Source organism: Denticeps clupeoides, chromosome 10, assembly GCF_900700375.1.
Source record: "Denticeps clupeoides chromosome 10, fDenClu1.1, whole genome shotgun sequence".
Taxonomy (NCBI): Eukaryota; Metazoa; Chordata; class Actinopteri; order Clupeiformes; family Denticipitidae; genus Denticeps; species Denticeps clupeoides.
In genome coordinates this window covers 6,244,544-6,263,827 of record NC_041716.1, presented here as the reverse complement: position 1 = coordinate 6,263,827, position 19,284 = coordinate 6,244,544, and the positions used below count along the sequence as shown (strand labels likewise).

General features: G+C 46.6%; 1 protein-coding gene across 1 annotated transcript; it reads right to left on the bottom strand.

The window, feature by feature from the left end:
• Window positions 1–616: 616 nt before the first annotated feature.
• Window positions 617–18,947, bottom strand: mov10b.2 (Mov10 RNA helicase b, tandem duplicate 2). The gene is made up of 22 exons (XM_028992609.1): window positions 18,679–18,947; window positions 18,505–18,601; window positions 16,160–16,329; window positions 15,837–16,075; window positions 14,692–14,935; window positions 14,165–14,290; window positions 13,907–14,069; window positions 13,665–13,819; window positions 13,247–13,420; window positions 6,775–6,922; window positions 6,397–6,558; window positions 6,007–6,104; window positions 4,164–4,261; window positions 3,758–3,856; window positions 3,054–3,159; window positions 2,687–2,804; window positions 2,282–2,473; window positions 2,122–2,196; window positions 1,919–2,044; window positions 1,438–1,526; window positions 1,185–1,297; window positions 617–1,072 (listed from the first exon to the last, which is right to left on the bottom strand). The coding sequence occupies exons 1-22, from the start codon at window positions 18,810–18,812 to the stop codon at window positions 1,008–1,010; spliced, it is 2,991 nt and encodes a 996-aa protein (XP_028848442.1). The 5' UTR covers window positions 18,813–18,947; the 3' UTR covers window positions 617–1,007.
• Window positions 18,948–19,284: the final 337 nt, after the last annotated feature.

Below are 19,284 nucleotides of genomic sequence, written 5' to 3'. Positions count from 1 at the left end.
GTAAATCACCATGCAGCATGGAGAACGTCAGCATCTCGCCCAATGTACACTGGGCTTCGTAGCTGCATGCAATACAAACCACCATGTCATATGGAGTCGTTGAAATATCATATTTGCGAACGTAAGCAACTTGAAAAGTAAGTTTAAAAGTAGGTTGTCTTTATGGAGGGACCAGGGTGCTGCTGTTCCTGCTCCACCCACAAACTGCTGAGGGTGCGCTGCCAGCTGATGTGACCCAGTTCCTCCCACAACACACTCAGCTACATGCGGTTTTATTTCAGGACCGTCTCCTTCCAAAGTACATTTATATTTGGTCTTAAATTCCTATCTAATGCAACTACTAGACTGTCACAGTATATATAAATTCCCTTATTAGCTTTCAATTTTTAGGTTCTGACAGAAAATACTACATTTTTATATTTCTGTTAACTTTTTTGTTGTTTTTTTAGGGAACTGAAAATGAACATAACTTGCTGTGTTCATTTGCTAAGAATTCCTGGTTTTATAATACAGCTGAATGAACGCACTGCAACCAACAGGGGGCAGCAGATAGTCAGACATAAACAAGTGCTTCCTTTGTGCCTCCTGTTATTAACCACAAAACCATATCACAATATTACAATTATAAATACATATGTTTATTGTAGAAGTCGCTCTACATACCATGGAATATTAAGACCAAGTATATTATTGCAATATCACCCCAAGTTATGTTAACATTCACTGCAGCAATAAAAAGCACTGCAAGGCACAATTACTGTATTGTATTGAAAGAATTGCAGTATTTAAAGAAGCTTTCTGATCCCCATACCCCACAGAAATTACTATGAATAGCATATGCAGCCGAAGATGTCTGGGTTGATTGTCTTCATTACAGCAGTAAAATGTTCCACTTGGCTTTATTATAGAAAATCTGAGAAAAAGTCTGTAAAACTCTTTTACCCGATCTGTGCAAGCTAGGGCAACAAAGGACTGCCCCGTGGTAGTGCAAAGGTTTTCGAGTGCAGTTACTGCTCATTCCTCCACTCTGGGTCCAGATATTGCTGAACAGCGCTCTCTGCTGTTGCCACTACTGATAAAAAAATTGTGATTACAGTCTACAGTCTAAGAATAAATGAATGTTTATTTCTATGGTTTAATCACTCACTGTGTGAATGCTTAGCACATGAAATATTGTAACCGACCTTCTGACCGAATGCTGAGGGCAACTAAACGTTCCACCACATCCTCAGCATCCTCCACACTGGCATAGTCGTAGCCTCTGTATCCTGATTCTGATGTGCAGTATTCAAGGAAACTAAACGAAGAGGTGAAATATCAAAATCAAATGTGCGTATGGATTTCTACTAGCCTAAAAGAAAGATACTCTACACCTCCAGACCAAGCAAGGATGAACAATTCAAGCTGTGTGGATGAAAGTAAGTAGGACACACTCACCGTCCCCAGGTTTTGTCTGTTTTGAGGATTATGGGGTTTCCCACCACAATCAGAAGGGCTTTTGCACGAGTCATGGCCACATTGAACCTCTGAAATAAAAACATAGTCAGCTGAAAGTAGATTAGTTTCAGAATCTATATCATTCAGCTCTTGGGTGGTGTGTCCTGCTACATGCTGGTTGGTAGTTAATACTTATAGAAACAAATTGTGTGAATTGCACCAATCTGGCAACACTGGTAGTCATCGCCACACCATATATCTTACGATATCTCCATGTGTAAAAAATTTATATGCGATTTATTTTCAGTGTATGATTAAGATAATGAAGTCACGATGGCTTCTGCTGATAACACCATTAAAGGCACAACTGTATAAACCGGCTGCTGTCAATATTTGGTTGCCATTAATTCCTAGACAGAAAAAATGCCTAATGCCTAGTTCTAAATGAAAAATTTTGATATCTGTAGGGTTAGATTGGAACCTTCTCATTCTTTAGAAATCCAATGTTGAATTCCTCATCCAGCTTGATGAACTCGCCATTGCTGCGCACGGCTGAAACGATGATCACCCGACGCTCCTGGCCTTGGAACTCCTCAACAGAGCCCACCTGAAACATGTGAACAAATACACACATAAGAAATATAAACTCGGTATATATATTTCTAGATGCTGCTTATGACATACCTTCAGCTCTTTAATGTTCATGAAGTTTCTAAGCTCTTTATCGCTCTGTCTAATGGCTTGTCTGATTTTCTCAACCTGTAAAAATGTTTTATACTGAATGTAGGCCTCGTTTTGAGCAATAAAAACCTGGACCATGTGTTTGACCTGGTGTAGTGTGCACCTGTTTCCTGTAGGGGGCTATGATGCCGATCTCCTTTGGTGAAATTCTGGATGTCCCCTTCTTGCCCTGAGATTGCAGCAGCTTCTTCAGGTAGTCAACAACGATCTCGATTTCGTAGCGGTTAAAAAACGATGGACTGTTACCCTCTCTCTCATCTTTTCCGGTCACACCATGGAAAATCAGAGGGAATCCCTGAAAAAACATTGTGGAAATCCCTTAAGCATAAAAAAAACACTCCCTTTATCTTAACACAGACTCAGTAGCCACAATGGCATGTGCACACACAGAAGCAATGAATCAAGAATACTGTGAACACAGAAAGACACACCCGGAACATTCCTGCGCAGTCTAGAACCCATGGCGGCGTTAATGGTGAGACACCAGTCTTTATCTACTAAAACTCACTCTCTTGGGAAGATGCTCCCAGTTGCAGTACAAACTGGTGGCGATCTCATCGGCACTCGGCACCAGCTCCCCTTCGTAAAACAGCTCGTTGGGAATCTTCAGGATGTCCTTGTGAGATCTACACAGGCCAAAGGAACTACATTTACAGCATTTATCAGACGCCCTTATCTAGAGCGACTTACAACCAGTAGTTACAGGGACAGTCCCCCCCCTGGAGCAAGTGTCTTGCTCAGGGACACATGGTAGTAAGTGGGGTTTGAACCTGGGTCTTCTGGCTCATAGGCGAGTGTGTTACCCACTAGGCTACTACCACCCCTCCCATATTGCACTGCCAAGCAATATGGGAGTAGAGATGTTGTAAACATACCGGTAGTTGAGCAGTAGTTTGGTAACATAGCGGCTGTTGTACTTCCCCATTCCATCCTTCTGGTACAGAGGATTGTGCTTCATCAGCCTCTCCAGTAAGGAAGTCTCTGTTGGGAGGTGAAATTCTTACACACTTAATCTTGAAAACCCATCTTAACCAAAAATGGCGAGGTTGATATCGGTTGATGATGATAATTACTGTGATATTTCATGATTTTTGAATACCAAAGTGGTACGTGGTAGTAATTAACCCTTAAAGCCTTTTTGTGAATGGCCATGAACTAGACGTGGATTCGCAACCATTAGTTCTGCCCCTTATTGCATTCTCTCCCTATCTCCCGGACCTGTAATCAGAAGGTTGCCGGTTCGAATCCCGGCACCGCCAAGGTGCCACTGAGCAAAGTACTTTGTTGTGTCACCGTGTGCTGTGCTGTGTATCACATCACATTCAAGAATATGAGGGCACAGTCCAGAGGTCAACGATGACGTTTTTATGGATATATTTTACTTCCAATAGGCAAATCAGTACATGCATTTTACACTCATTATCACAGTCATTTATACAGTGTGAGAGGACCAAATAAAGACCGGGGTTATTAAGGATATTTTGTAAGTCTTGTACCATCAGGACAAGCATTGTTTAAGTACATGGCAGATAACAATAAAGAGTCTGCCCGACAGTTTATTTAACCAGCTGAAACATACCCAGGCCATGTCTTTTGGAAAATGGTGACCTCAGAATGGGGCCCAACTGCTTGGGATCCCCAGCCAGCACCAACAGTCCCTCCTCAGCACCTAATAGCCCTAAAGCATGGTCAGATGAAATAGTAGTGAAATTTTAAAGGCATAAAAAATATATATATTTTGAAGACCAACTCATGTTTAAATTCAGGCATTCCAGTTGACAAAGTAGCAAATGTGACATTCCCCTGGAAAATATATCCCACCATCATATGAACATGACTCTACGTATGAAATATATGACCTTCTCACATGACATCAAAAGCCAACACAGCAGAATACCAACATTCCCATGTAGTTTAGGAAAATAAAGTAAATTCTCACAAATCTAGTCACATTTTAAAAAATGCACAGCTCAGCTCATGCTCACCTGCCACCCCAATGATTGTCTCAGGCTCTACAGCGTGCCCAGCCTCGTCCACAAAGATGTGACTGAAGTGGTTTTTAGGCAGCCCTCCACTGACCAGCCTGCATGGACAACACATTCCATCAATTCCCATGACACAAATGACATGTGATCTGTTTTTGATGACAGTACAACAAACAAACCGGTGGTCAAAATATACAGTACAGTGGCCTTTATTTGCAGGTAAAGAATTTCACTGCATATCATATCGTATGATATAATTTAAAATTTTAATTTGAGGTAAAAACTTCATAACATGTACCTCTTACCCCCTGAAAAGTGTCCATCTAGAGTAAAAACACTATGTAAATTTTGTATGTACAGGGGCAGTGGTGGCCTAGTGGTTAAGGAAGCAGCCCCGTAATCAGAAGGTTGCCGGTTCGAATCCCAAGGTGCCACTGAGCTGCTACTGAGCAATGCACCGTCCCCACACACTGGTCCCCGGGCGCCTGTCATGGCTGCCCACTGCTCACCAAAGGTGATGGGTTAAATGCAGAGGACAAGTTTCACTGTGTGCACCGTGTGCTGTGCTGCTGTGTATCACAAGTGCCAATCACTTACTTCACTTTCATTTTCATGCAGATATTTTAATATTTAGGGGTTGCTCCAGTGCCCCAAACTTAATAATTATGGTATTTTGACTAGATTACAATTCCGAAAGCTTTCTCAGTATGATAGCTGAACTCAAACTGACAATAATCTGAACACAAAGTAGTTTCACTGATACCCCACTACCAATTACAGGTGATTTGAACACAAAGACAAACATCGGCACCAAAACACAAGTGCACTTGCAATTTTACAACTGTAATGATACTATTTAAATTATTGTGCTAAATGTCTTGTATTTATCTGTGGCGCTAATGAGAGCTTGAAACACTGGGATCAGATGTTGATCCAGCTGGATCAGTCAGTGCAGGTGTGACAGGTTTTGGTCATCTCCAGGCTTTGGACAAGCCACTACTTGAGTACAGATTTGTTTCATTCAGTTGCACATGTTTAGGTGGATCGTCTGCACTGGAAAGCATCTTATCAGACAAATGCCACAGGTGATCAGCCATTTTGAGTTTGCAGTTCCATATGCCAGCAGAGACTTTAGAAGATCAAGATCATTACTAGGTGTTGTGTAGACAGAGGAGCAGTACACTCTAGCACAGAAGATAGTCATGCTACCATGTGTGCACGTTGGGCACTCCTTGTAATTTGAAATGAGTTACCTACCCTAAATATTACAATATATTTCTCACCAAATAGACAGCTTCAGACCAGCAAAATGAACCACCTGAAAAAGGGACACCCTAATACACAACCCTGCCAACAATGCTTTTGAGGAGAATTGTAGATGTACATGAAATACAATTTGTGTTTTATAGTAACGTCCAATTATTTGCCTCCAAATGCAGGGTTGGGGACTAACGTAATTTAATTACAAATTACAAAAGTAATCAAATTATTACTTTCATGTAGTAACTGAAATAGTTTCACTATTACTCTATTTTAAATAGGGTAACATGTTGTCTGAAAGCTGAGTCCTGGCAACTGGACTTCTTTCTTAAAGAAAGACATGACTCAACTTTCAGACAAATTCACCTGGATGACTGAGAATCTTCACAGTCAGGGTAACATGTTACATGTCCAAATGTCATGATAGCACTTTACCATAAAGTTCCCCAGATTTCAGCTTGTCAAAAATTGCTCTTGCCTCCTTTGGTGTGAATGCTAGCTAATGTCCGCAAAAAGCAGCCAAAGCTAATGGCTAATAGCTCGTCCTGACCGCAACAAACGAATAAAAGTAAGCACTGCTCACCGGCCAGCCGTCACCACTGTCGTAACCAGAATTTTGTACTCCATCAGCACCTCTTTGCATGGAAATACAAAATCCTCATCCACCAAATTGCAGTTGTCCTGGAATTAGGGCATTCAGTGTGAGATGTGCAGAATTACAATGAAATGAAGTCAGTTGAACATTGGTTATTTGTTGAGGCCAATATCTGGCATTTGCTGAAGAACAAAAACTCCAGGACGTTGTGTGGACACACTAAAATGCCTTACTGCACATTGTGAGGCTTGGAAAACACAGAAATGTCTGAAATGTGCTTACAGTTGAAAATGGCATACCATCTAATGTACAAATAAATCTAATAGGGCCCAAAATGCATCACTGAAATTCTATATCCAACACATGTGAGAAACTGACCTTTAGGGCCTCCGGTATGGTTTTAGGGTCTCTGCTGCTTGCATACAGACGGTACACCTTGTGCGGGTCCACATGTTCCAGGACCTTCTCACAGAGCAGGTCAGATGCGCTGTTAGAGGGCGCACAAGCCAAGATGTGGGTGGATGTCAGGGTCCTCTCCAGCTGAAGCCCACAGGAGAGAGAAGAAGCATGTTCAACAGTCAACAAATTGTTTGCAAAGAAGGGCTGACCAGATGTACCAGACTGTGTAGTTCTTGGTCAGTTAGACTGTTTAGGCCTAGTGCTGCGCTTCAACAGAACTAAATTGAAGTTCAATAACACTTTTAGATTTGGTTTAATCCATAAATAACTAATTGACCTAATAATCATTCCTTGTACCTGCTTGATTGCCTCTACTATGGTGACAGTTTTGCCGGTTCCTGGGGGGCCGAACACCAAGTATGGGGCAGGCTTGGACACCCCGGCAACAATGTTCTGCACAGCAATTTTCTGCTCGTCGTTTCTTTCAAGTTTCATGTCAAATAGCCTGGACACAGGAAAATGAAAAAACGACAGTAGAGATGAAAGAATGATCGGGTTACTAATGCAGAAAAGGTTTAGACGTGCATTTAAAAACAAGTTTGTTTTTGCTGGTGTTAAGTAATCACAATTTGAACACATTTTACAGCTTTTACCACGACTAAAAACTAATATAGTCCAACTGTACTACCGTTAAAAAGCGACAATACAGAACTGCTGTACCATCAGAATCAGAATCGGAAGCACATACAAGGAATTTGATTTGGGTAGATGGTGTCTCTCGGGCTCGATGGTGTAAAATGTAGGAAAAAACAACAACAACAATCAACAACAACAATGTGCAAGGATGTGGTGTTATTGTACAAGTTGAGGATTTGTTTGTGATTTATAATTAACTATATCTACTTTTTATGAAATAAATAGGCAAAAAACTAAATCTTATATACAAGTGTACATAAAGTGCATTGTGCAATGATGGAGGTGATTTAGAGTATCAGCTGTTTACTATGTGATATAGACACTGGGTGTGCAGCAGGAAACCAGCCCACCTGGTGCCAATATCTCACATTCACAGCACCACCTTACTTAATTAGATTATTACGGCAATTGAATGACACAAATACTGGTTTTCTCAATGTGATCAGATGAATTGCAAAGTCCCTCTTTTCCATGAAATTGAACTTAATCCCCAATCCCCATTTCCACTGCATTTCAGCCCTGCCACAAAAGGACCTGCTGAGATCATTTCAGTGATCCTCACGTTAATACAGATGAGTGTTGACAAGCACAAGACTGGAGATTAGAAGAACAATTCAGAAGAAACTCCCCGGACCTCAATCTAATTGAGAACTTGAGGTCAATCCTCACGAGGCAGGTAGACAAGCAAAACCCCACAAATTCTGACAAACTCCAAGCACTGATTATGAAGGATTATGAACGGTTGCCATCAGTCAAGATTTGGCCCAGAAGTTGATTGACAGCATGCCAGGTACTTCAGTACACTACAGAAACAACAGACAAAAAGAGCTAAAAATACTGAAGCAGCAATCTTTGTGAAAACCAGTATTTGTGTCACTCTCTTTTGGCCATGAGTGTAATAAAAATATATATTGTCTATGTCTAAACTTTCATGATCTTATATGTGTGAAGGTTCTCAGTCAGTTGTTAATGATTCTTGACAACGTTTCACCCTTCGTTTCCAGAGGGCTTTCTCAAGTCTGACTGACTGGTCGGAGAAGCAGGTTTATAAACCCTGTGGAGTCCTGAAGGTGGTAAATGGTGGCCAAGTCTGGGTTGTCCTTCCTCCTGGCTTTCATATATGTTTCATGATCTTAGTGTTGCTGAGCAGTATCATTAATACAGCAGCTTTTTTATTAAGTCTAATTATAAAAACATGTACAGATAACAATGCAACATCATAACCCCAACATGATCTCAGAACCACCTTAACTTTACAAAGAAACAACAGTTTGGTCAAACAAATTAAGAATACTATCAATAAATATAAAAGTATAGTAACAACATGAAATGCACATTATAGTGTATATATAATAATATGTATTGAGTGGGACAGAATAAAGAATTTAGAGACAAATAAAGGAACTGGCAACGGGAAACTAGATGTAAGATGTTTTTTGTGTATTCATATTTTAGTTTGTATTAGGGCTGGTTTAAATAGTTTAAAACTATTTTTATTTTGCAAACTCGAGTTTTTTGCCACAATAGTTTTTTCGTCCTTGTTGGTTACCGTAGCGCGATATGAGGCAGCCCCCGCCCCGCGTAACACAGTCAAAACAACATGGCAGTGGAGATGTTGCAGAGAACTAGTTCCAAAGAAAGGCACAGGTAATTCCGTCATTTGGAACTGGTTTGGTTTTGATGCAGCAGACGAAAGACAGACGAAGCCTTGCTGCAAAATAGGTTTCAAGGCTGTTGCTGCTGGAAGCAGCAGTACAACAAATCTTTTCCAGCACCTGAGGAATAAACATCCCGAAGAAAACGGCTCCTCTAGCACACCTGCTAAAAAGCAAACTACACTTCCTGACAGCTTTACAAACTGTGTGCATTATGATAAGAACGGAGCGCGATGGAAAGCGATTACAGAGGCGGGCACGTTTTATATTGCCACAGACATGCTGCCAATTTATTCTGTCGAAAGGCGAGGCTTTAATCACATGCTGAAAGTATTAGATGCGAGGTATGTTGTCCCCAGTCGCAAGTATTTTGTCAATGTAGAAGAGTTTTTTTTTTATTGTAATGTTATATGTTACAACATTTGTAATTATCTGATTTCTTGAACAGAAATTTTAAGCTACTGTGAAGCTGTTGCACTTTTGCTTGAAATTGTTGAATGACAAAGCCTCATCTACTTTTTGTTTTGGGATTCTAAGCATTTGTCAGGATTGCCTGCAGCTGGGCTCCACACCGGAACTCAATCCTGACGCCCCATAAATGCCGGAAGTTTCCGCCCGTTCGGGGTCGCTGGCATTTTCGTGAACTCGCTGCACGAACTTGACCTAGTTTTGTTTCATGCGTTTTGAGTTCTGGCAATCGCCACACGCCTACGGGTTAGTTTCAGTTCGTTATTTAAGTTAAATCGTTTTCGGCCACCGCGCCGCTGTTTATTTGTATTTCTTTATTGTTTGTATTAATAAAACTCCGTTCCCAGCATGTCAGACCTCTGCGCTTCCTTCCCCCGTAAATCCGTAGTCGTGACAGAATGCCAGCGACCCACCCAAAAGCGCGGAGGTGGAAAACAGAGGAGAAGAAACGCCGCGAAGGACGCAGCGCGGCGCGGCGAACGCGGAGGGCAGGGGAGAGACGCGCCGCCCGTTCTGGTGGAGCGTTTTCTCCCCGAGAAGCCGTGGTACGCGGCGCCACGTGATGACGTCACCCCCGGGAAACTCCGCGAAACCCGGAAGCGACAACGTCGGCGGGTGAGTGGGCGGAGCGAGGACGTTGGCGTCGGCAGCAGCGAGGAAGTGACGTGGGCAGCGAGCGCAGAAGATGCGACCCCCACGATCTTCGCCATGTCGAGCCAAGAACTCTGCGCTCTGCTGGCAAGGCTCCCCGTGGACGGGGACGACACGGACGACGACGAGAGCACGGGAGATGAGAGTTGGGCTCCGCCCATCGCACCAGTCTGCGATCGTCGCAAGGTCCGTGGGGACCCACGTCACTTCCAGGGGGGTGAGAAGCGGCAACAACAACGGCGGCGTTCCTCCAGCGAGGAGGTGGGCAGCCTCCAGCCCGAATGGCCAGAGTTCTGCCCATGGGAGCTTATCGCGCCATGGGTCCAGGATGTCCGCAGGTTGGACGACACTCGGAGTCACCGGTGGGAGGACACGGATGACGAAAGCGATGATGACGTGGATTTTCGGTGGGCGGGTCGTTGCCCGGGATGGCTCCGCCCAGCGTGCGCGTCCGAGATCATCGCGGCGTCCGTGATGACCCATGTGACTTCCGGGGGTACGAGGTGGACACGGACGACGACCAGGATGACGCCGTTTGGGCAGTCGGTGCCGGGATGGCTCCGCCCATCGCGCCCATCCAGGATCGTCACGAGGTCCGTGGAAACCCACGTCCCTCCCAGCAGTGTGAGGAAAGCTGGTGGAAGAGGGCGACGGGAGGTCGCCAGCCAGCAACTGCGCTGCCGGGACTGCCTCGCAGGGAATCCTCCATTCCTGCTCCAGTCGCCGACCCGCCTTCCCTCTGCCCGGACGTTCCCCAGCGAAATGGCAGCGCAGCACCAGCGCCCACACCTGCTGGAGAAGACGTCCACCCCCCTCCACACCACACACCTACCACCATCTCCAGCGACGTGCCCAGCCCCGTGTGGGACAGCCCAATTGTCCCGGGACCCTTCAGTGGGGCAGCAGACACTGATAAGACCACCACCATCCTATCGTGTCTGCTTGGGTCAGCATGGGGCTGGAGCGCAGCCCTCTGGCAGCAGGGAGAGACAGACAGCAGTTTTCGGGACTTCCAGCAGAGACTGAGGGCGGAGTTTGATCGGCCAGAGCCTGAGCCAGGGATCGAACTCTGCCCCTCCACCACATCCAGCGCCAGTCAGGATCCGGGGCAAGAAGACCAAGCACTGGCGGGCGACGAGAAGGTCGCGCCTCCCGAGATCCTGGCTGTGCCCCCTGAGGAGGTCCCGGAGTGCTCAGAGAGGGAGCCAGACGACCCTCTCTTCTGTCTGTCTCTGTCTGTGTGTGTGTGCGTGGCATATGTGTCCGTATGTCGCCCCCCACTTCCCCTCTTTGTGTCCACCAGATGGTGACCCAGCAGCAGAGCCGAACCCCAGGGAGGGAGTTCCCAACCTGACTGCACCGGTCCAAGGCGAGGTGGACGAGCCCCAAGGTACCCCTAAGTCCAGCCGGGGGGGGTGCTCCCCCAAAGAATTTTTTGGGGGGGTGCAGTTCGGGTTGGGGACTCCTCCTGAGGGGAGGGGAGGTGGGGAAGCGATGGAGCTGGGTCCTCCGGTAGCCAGTGAGGAGGGCGGGCCAGGCATGGGCCTGCGTCTGCCTCCAGAGGGGTGGAGCGCCATAGAGCCCCCGGGTAGGCATGAGGACCCAGCTGGGACAGGCAGGAAGAGGGCCTGCTTGTCCCAACGGACGCAGAAGGGGCTAGCCGGATGGTCTGGCAATGCCCCCCCTTGGCACCAGGGCCGTGCAGCGAGAGGGGCTGCATAGTCCCAGAAGGCACCAGCCTGGGGTGCCTGGAACAGTCGCCGGAGGCTCTGGGACAATCTCCCTGCGCGGTGCAGGGGGTGACACAAGACGTGTCAGAGGGGACATGTGGAGACAGGGCCCACACGTACCCAGATGGATCGGCCCTGATTATTGTGTGCAGGTACGGGAGTCCGGGGCCGCCATGCGGGACCACGCCGGGGAGCCAGGCCGAGGGTCCGGGGCCGCCATGCGGGACCACGCCGGGGAGCCAGGCCGAGGGTCCGGGGCCGCCATGCGGGACCACGCCGGGGAGCCAGGCCGAGGGTCCGGGGCCGCCATGCGGGACCACGCCGGGGAGCCAGGCCGAGGGTCCGGGGCCGCCAAGCGGGACCCACGCCGGGGAGCCAGGCCGAGGGTCCGTGGGCCGCCACGCCTGACCACGCCGGGGAGCCAGCCCGAGGGACCGGGGCCGCCACGCCTGACCACGCCGGGGAGCCAGCCCGAGGCACCGGGGCCGCCACGCCTGACCACGCCGGGGAGCCAGCCCGAGGCACCGGGGCCGCCACGCCTGACCACGCCGGGTAGCCAGCCCGAGGCACCGGGGCCGTCACGCCTGACCACGCCGGGGAGCCAGCCCGAGGCACCGGGGCCGCCACGCCTGACCACGCCGGGGAGCCAGGCCCGAGGCACCGGGGCCGTCACGCCTGACCACGCCGGGGAGCCAGCCCGAGGCACCGGGGCCGTCACGCCTGACCACGCCGGGGAGCCAGCCCGAGGGACCGGGGCCGCCACGCCTGACCACGCCGGGGAGCCAGCCCGAGGGACCGGGGCCGCCACGCCTGACCACGCCGGGGAGCCAGCCCGAGGGACCGGGTCCTCCAAGTGGAGGATACAGCAGGGCAGGAGCCCTGTGGTTGCCGCCGTCCGCCCCGCCGCCTCCACTGATGGTACTGTTGGGGCTCCGAGGACGTAGCCCTTGGAGGGGGGGCTCTGTCAGGATTGCCTGCAGCTGGGCTCCACACCGGAACTCAATCCTGACGCCCCATAAATGCCGGAAGTTTCCGCCCGTTCGGGGTCGCTGGCATTTTCGTGAACTCGCTGCACGAACTTGACCTAGTTTTGTTTCATGCGTTTTGAGTTCTGGCAATCGCCACACGCCTACGGGTTAGTTTCAGTTCGTTATTTAAGTTAAATCGTTTTCGGCCACCGCGCCGCTGTTTATTTGTATTTCTTTATTGTTTGTATTAATAAAACCCCGTTCCCAGCATGTCAGACCTCTGCGCTTCCTTCCCCCGTAAATCCGTAGTCGTGACAGCATTTTAACTCTTGAGGACAATCATAGCAATAAAGTTGCACTTTTGACACTATATCTGATGTCTGCAGCCATTTTTAAGTGCATTGGGAAAAAATCGAAAATCAAATCGAAACTCAAATTTTTCTTTAAAAAATCAAAGATTTTTTTCTTAGGCAAAATCGCCCAGCCCTAGTTTGTATGTTCTAAATCCTGCTACTCGAGTTCCCAGAATATTTTCATTTCAGACTTTGCTCAATCAAGATCAGGTGAGAAGGTTCCGTCACGGGACCATGGATTTCATAAGAGGTCAAAATGACAAAATACTGTCAATTAACATGACATGATTCAAGCACTTTTGACTGACCTTAAACTGGGCATTGAGATGGGGGCCAGGACCTTTGACACCGTAGGGAACAGCACTTCCTGCAGGTTGTGCCGGACAGCGAGTTGCACGGCTCTGTGCTGTAGCCTCATGGGAAGGCGGTTCACGGTGAACTCCACGTTGAACTTCATTTTGTCAATGAAGCCGTCCAGCAGCCTGGAGGAATGAAGTAAAACCGGGCTCGATTTAATCTTGACAGCAGTGTCATTGGCTAATATCCCGAAACGAGCAATCTGTGCCCTGAAACCACATCTGCACACACAGGTATTCACTTAATTGCTTTATGGAATTATTGCTCTCACGTGAAGACAGATGACATATCCGTGGGCGTTTCAAGTTAGAGTAATAATATGGTTATTGACCTGTGGATGCAATATCATGCTGACCAAACCGATCTCACATTTTGCCGAAGCTGAGCTGCACCTGCTCCAATTCAACCCGGTGCACAAAACCCTTGTACTTGGGCACTGGGTTTAAATGGCGCTCTTTCCACTTAGTGACCCAAATGTGATCCCCTCTCAGCACAGATGGGCGGTTCTCTGCCACGCCAGGGACCTGCGGTCAGCAGCACACAGGAATTGTTGCCATCACGCCCCCATATACAATACATTTGAATTAAAGCCAGGAGAAAGCTGTACCCACGTGAAGAAGCAGAAACCTCTTATTACGGGGGTCCCGCTCCATGGGCACGTCCTCCATGTCATATCTCTTAATGTCCACGTGCATCTGAACCTCTTCCAGGTGGAGCAGGAGCTGGAAGCGCTCTGTGTAGTTCTGGAAGGTGAGAGGAGACTCCAGGAGGGACCTCATGAACCGTAAGAATGAAAAGTCTCTTTTTAAGTGTCTTTTTGCTACATGAGCTTGGCAGTATATCTGATAAGAGTGCAGACAGACGCTTACTTTAAAGTGTTGAGGTTGTCTTGTGAGCCTTTACCGCTATTCATGAACATCACCAGGTCATTGATGTGAGGTGGAATGTTGTACTGTTCTAGTGGGACCACCACTCTTAGATTCTGCACTGCCATACTGTAAAAGATGATGGCAAATATCATGTATATCACAAAGTTATATTGAACTATTGTACTTTTCCTGGGTTTTGCTCTCCTTTAAAAGTGCCAACGTGATTCTGACCCCTCGATATAGACATTACAAACAGGTTACAAGCCTCAGTTACACTCCTATGACACAGAGAAGGCAAGTAGACATGATGCATCTATGTCAGCAATACTGACGATAATGATAATGACTCAGTAGGATATGCATGCATAAAACTGGCTTAATAATCAACATTGTTGGTTGCCAAAAAAAGTACAGTGAGTCAAAGTCAAACAATGAATCAGTAAAGCTAATAAGCCTGAGTTGCTTCTCCAGTAGCTTTCTGACTGAAGCATGACACCCCAGCCATCACCAATTTGTGCAGTAAGTACCTGGGTGGTGGGTCTCCTTCATCCATGGAGACATATGGAGGTTCATTGCTGTTGATCCTGCAGGGTTTGAAGGGGGCCACAGGGGCCAGCTCCTCTGAAAGGCCAGTCCTGTGCTCAGCTTCAATAAAGCGCACAATGTAGAAGGGCGGTGATGTCGGCGCCGGCTTGAACTCAAAAGCCACTGTAGCTGGGTAGACCCCAACTTGGGTTGACTTGAACTTGACCCTAATCTCATACTGTTCGCCTGAATGGAAAGTGATCAAAATATAACTCATGCTATTTATTCCCTTTGGTTGTATGCAAACTTCCAGTCTACATATTTTTGTCCATGCAAATCTAATTATATAATAAAACCTATTTCTGTTGCAGACTATGCAACAGCTTCATCCCACAGGCCTTCAGACAGCTCTTTATCTCTTATGTTCAGAACGTATGTCTGTTATATTTCTATTACAGCAGTTACAGCAGTATTTGCACTTTTTTTACTCTGCACCTTCATTAATAATTTCACTGGTTTTTAGCACTGACTTTCTTCTTTGTAGACTACAAGTTTTGAGCCAAATATTACTCTTGCACTGCCTGTATCCCATGTTTTTGCACTTCATGTAGCCCAGATTGTTTGTGTGCACTTTATGTCAGTAAGTAACTTTGTTTAAATGTTTCACGTAGCACCAGGTTCCGGAGAAACGTTGTTTCATTTCACTATGTACCGTCTAACCTGTATGTAGCTGATGTGATAAAGCTCACTTGAATTTGGTATCACTTTACTACATGATTTGCACGCTGTATTCAGTTAAAGCTTTCACAGAGTAATTTAGATATCCACATGAAATCTGAAGTTTGAGCCAATTTTGAAGGCGATTCTGATGTATCGCGTTCAGAGGAACTTTTTCTTTCATCTTTAAATATGAAGAAATGTGTTTTTTTCAAACATGAGATTCCAGTATAGTTGACCACCAACATCTAATCAGTTCTCCTTTTCTGAAATTTGAAGGCATTCTGGACATTTAGAAAGCCAGTCCAATGGCTTAAAAGTGTCTAAAATGAATACATGGCATGTACCAGTATGCACAGGGTGTGTCTGAGAGGACCTGATTGTGTCCTCACTTAGCAGCAATTCTTTAAAAGAAAACAAAAACTCTTACCAGGAGAGAGAGCCAGAGGATTGGCCCTCGTGACTTTCTGGTCATCCTCCAGATAGAAACTCTGCAGCCAGTGCAGGGGTGAGTAGTAGGTGAAGAGCAAGGTGGTGACCCCAGTGTTCTCAACAAACAGCTTGATCTCGTAGGTGTTCACCGTATTCACGCTGAAGCGGAGGGTGCCATCCACCAGCTCGCGGTCGGACTGGATCTTTATTCCTTCCTTATCGGCAGTGAATCCAGCCCTGTGGGGTCAACAAAAGAAAAACAATCCACCATCTATAGTCAGAAATTGCAAAGAAGGCAGTAAATGAACACAGTTTCCTTACTTGTCCTTCTGTAGCTTTTGGAGAATTTCAGCAGCCAGCTTTCTCCTCGCCCTCACACCACTGTCAGGCACAGTCAGAGAGGAGGAAGGTGGAGGACTTGAAGGTGGTGGTGATGCAACAGGGGGCTGGTTCTGACGGCGGGGTCTCCTCCACTGGTCCAGCAGTCTCACCTTAACAGTGTTAAAAATGTGAACGTTTTTACAAGCAAGCTACCAAATGCTATCAAAACAACAGGGTGTCATGATCCAGTCCGGAAAGGGGATCTTGAATCCAGACTAGAATTTCATGTTGGTCCTGTGTAATGTTTCCTGATCGTGTTCACCTGTGTGAGATTGTATAAAGCTGCCCTGGTGATGTCTGTTCACTGCCGGGCCATTGTTACTTGTTACTGGATGTCTTCCCTGTCCTGTTGATGTATTAAACCCCTGTTTTGTGACGTTGTGCATATGCATCTTTCTTCATAGTCATGTCCAGCCATCATTCAAGATCTACTGCCTCGCCATGTCAAACCAGCGTGACACAGGGCAAACAATATTTATTTCTTATATAGCCCATAATCACATACAGTATGTCTCATTGGACTTTGACAGGCCCCCTACAGTTGACAGCCCCACAGATGACCACACGGAAAAATGGTAATGATTTATCCAGGAAAGAAAATGTCCAATAAAAAAAATGTCCAGAGTGGGACGCCCTTCCAGTGTACAGAGAATTTATTCAGATTCAATTCAGTGCTATTACTCTCTTAAATGAACTAATGTTATGGGGAAAAAAAAATTATGGAGGGGTCTCAGTTTGATTTATTCATTGATAAGTACCCTTTATTGCTGTTGCAATAAACCATATCAAAAGTACAAGTACTATTGAAAAATATATATACACAATACAGTACATTAGGGGGATGGATAGGTTAGGATTAGAAAAAGCAGGCAGGGATTACATTAGGATAGAGGAGGAGAATAAAAAGTACATTGTGGAAACAAAAAAAAAAAAAAACCCACCTCAGCAGTATAAGCACATAGACTCTACACAACATGAAAAGTCAAGGTCATTTGCAACAGGGGAGGGACCGGGATCAGTCCGCTCACACAGACCCACCAGTTCACGCCTGGGGGTTCGAGTGCATATCACTGCGTGTATATATGTGTGTGTGTGTGTGTGTGTGTGTGTGTGTGTGTGTGTGTGTGTGTGTGATTAAGTGTCCTTGGGTTGGGGAAGGGTCAATGAGAGAGTCGAGCTGCCCTGACCCTGACGGGGAGATGTTGATTCCACAGCAGGTGCTGAAACCCACGATTTCTGTCGTTCGCTGAGCAGGGCTGAGAGAGTCTCTCAAAGATGGCAGACAGGACAAGAGAAGAAGAAAAAAAACTGTCCTTTTGAATGCCAGCCCCTTTCCCCGACTCTAGTGCAACCATGGGTTTTAAGTTCCCTGCAGGTTCCCGATGCCAACAACAAACTCCATTGGGTCGTGGATGCCTGTCTCCAGGGGGACCGTCCCTGTAATTACTTGTTTTTTATGTCGCTCTCAATAAGGGGACGTCTGAGAAATGCTTTTTCCTTGTGTGCAGAAGGGTGTCAACTGTAGGGCCGGTCCAAGCCGATTGAGACGTACTGTTTGTAATTTTGAGCTATATAAGAAATAAATGTTGTCGTGGCTGTCCTTGTATAACCTACGTGTAATGAGTTTGTTAGGGTAAGGGAACGCGGCATTCCAAACCCTCAGCAGTGTCCCCAACGCAGACACAACTTCCCCGTTTCTTTACAAGACGTTCCACTCAAATCAGGAAACGAGACCAGCAATGTGAGCGATGAGGACCTCGCGCGATTGACTCATGATGCACTGAAAACCCACGACCTTTGCTGGAGCCTCAAGTGCGTGTCGGAACGATTGTTGGATTCCTCACACTGGGCTTCCGACAATGCGTCAAGAACACAGAGGTTCTTGAAGTTTTACACGCTCAGGAGAACAACTGTAGAAAAAGAGACGGACTGGAATGGTTGTTGGCAAAGAAAAGGACGTTGTGCATCTTAACTGCTCATATTACGAAACTGATGCTGTGGGGAGGCGGGTCAACGGTCAACAGGGCGTTTGATCTCAGACACAATTCATTCCAAGCGACTATACAGAATATAACATTTCGTTGGCATTTTTTAACCTTTCTGAAGATGTTACGTCCGCCCGTAATTACTGATTCCTTTTTTATTCTACTTTTTAAACGCACACACATTACAAACCATTTCAAGCCATTAGGAACCTACAACAAATGGGTGGAATCCCATTTAAGCGTATAGGGGTTTGGGATATTTATCATAATAATAAGCTGTATGATTTTATGATTTCTTACCCTCTGGTTAAAATGCACGCTTCCTCTGCTCAGACGTGCCTTGTTGGAACGTGTCAGCGCGTAGAGAACGTTGGAAAAATTTGGATCCTTCTCATTCCTGTTGACGAAACGTCCGCGTCAAACTGCAGTCTATCAAACTGTGAAAGAGGTTGGGACGTGGACGTCCACGGTCACCTGTTGCGGAACTCCGCGTTGTAAACGTCGCGGAGCTCGTTTTTACTCATCGGCACCGATCTCCTGTCCGTTTCGCTCAGGTATTCCATGAAGTCCAGCCCGACCTGGCGGCTCTTCTTCAGACTGGCGGGCATGACTCCTGGATGCGTTTTTGTTTAACGAGCAGCGGCGTTATTAATAACGGTGGCGGTAATTGTCCACCATGCGGAGGCTTGGTCGGTTATGCCGTGAGGAGAAACGAAACCTAGCCGGTGTCGCGCAGAAGAAAGTCCCCGGATGAACGCGGAGGAACCAGAAACGGAGCGGAATTTGGCGCAACACCTGACGGCGGTTGGTTTCGGTTTCGTTTTCTGCTCGGCTATTTATTAACGCCCTGTGCAATACACATACCAAAATATTACTTAGAGAGAGAGAGAGAGAAATTACATTTTCTTAAAAAAAAATCACTATCTCTCTCTCTCACTGAAGGCATCAAAACTATGAATGAACACATGTGGAGTTATGTACTTAACAAAAAGTGGAGACCTGGCCTCCACAGTCACCGGACCTGAACCCAGTCGAGATGGTTTGGGGTGAGCTGGACCGCAGAGTGAAGGCAAAGGGACC

Coding starts and splice junctions, on each gene's coding strand:
- mov10b.2 (XM_028992609.1), bottom strand. CDS start 18,812: ATGCCCGCCAGTCTGAAGAAGAGCCGCCAGGTCGGGCTGGACTTCATG. Junction 16,330..18,504: donor GCGTGCATTTTAACCAGAGG/GTAAGAAATCAT, acceptor AACACTGTTAAG/GTGAGACTGCTGGACCAGTG. Junction 2,805..3,053: donor AAACTACTGCTCAACTACCG/GTATGTTTACAA, acceptor TGGCCTGTGTAG/ATCTCACAAGGACATCCTGA.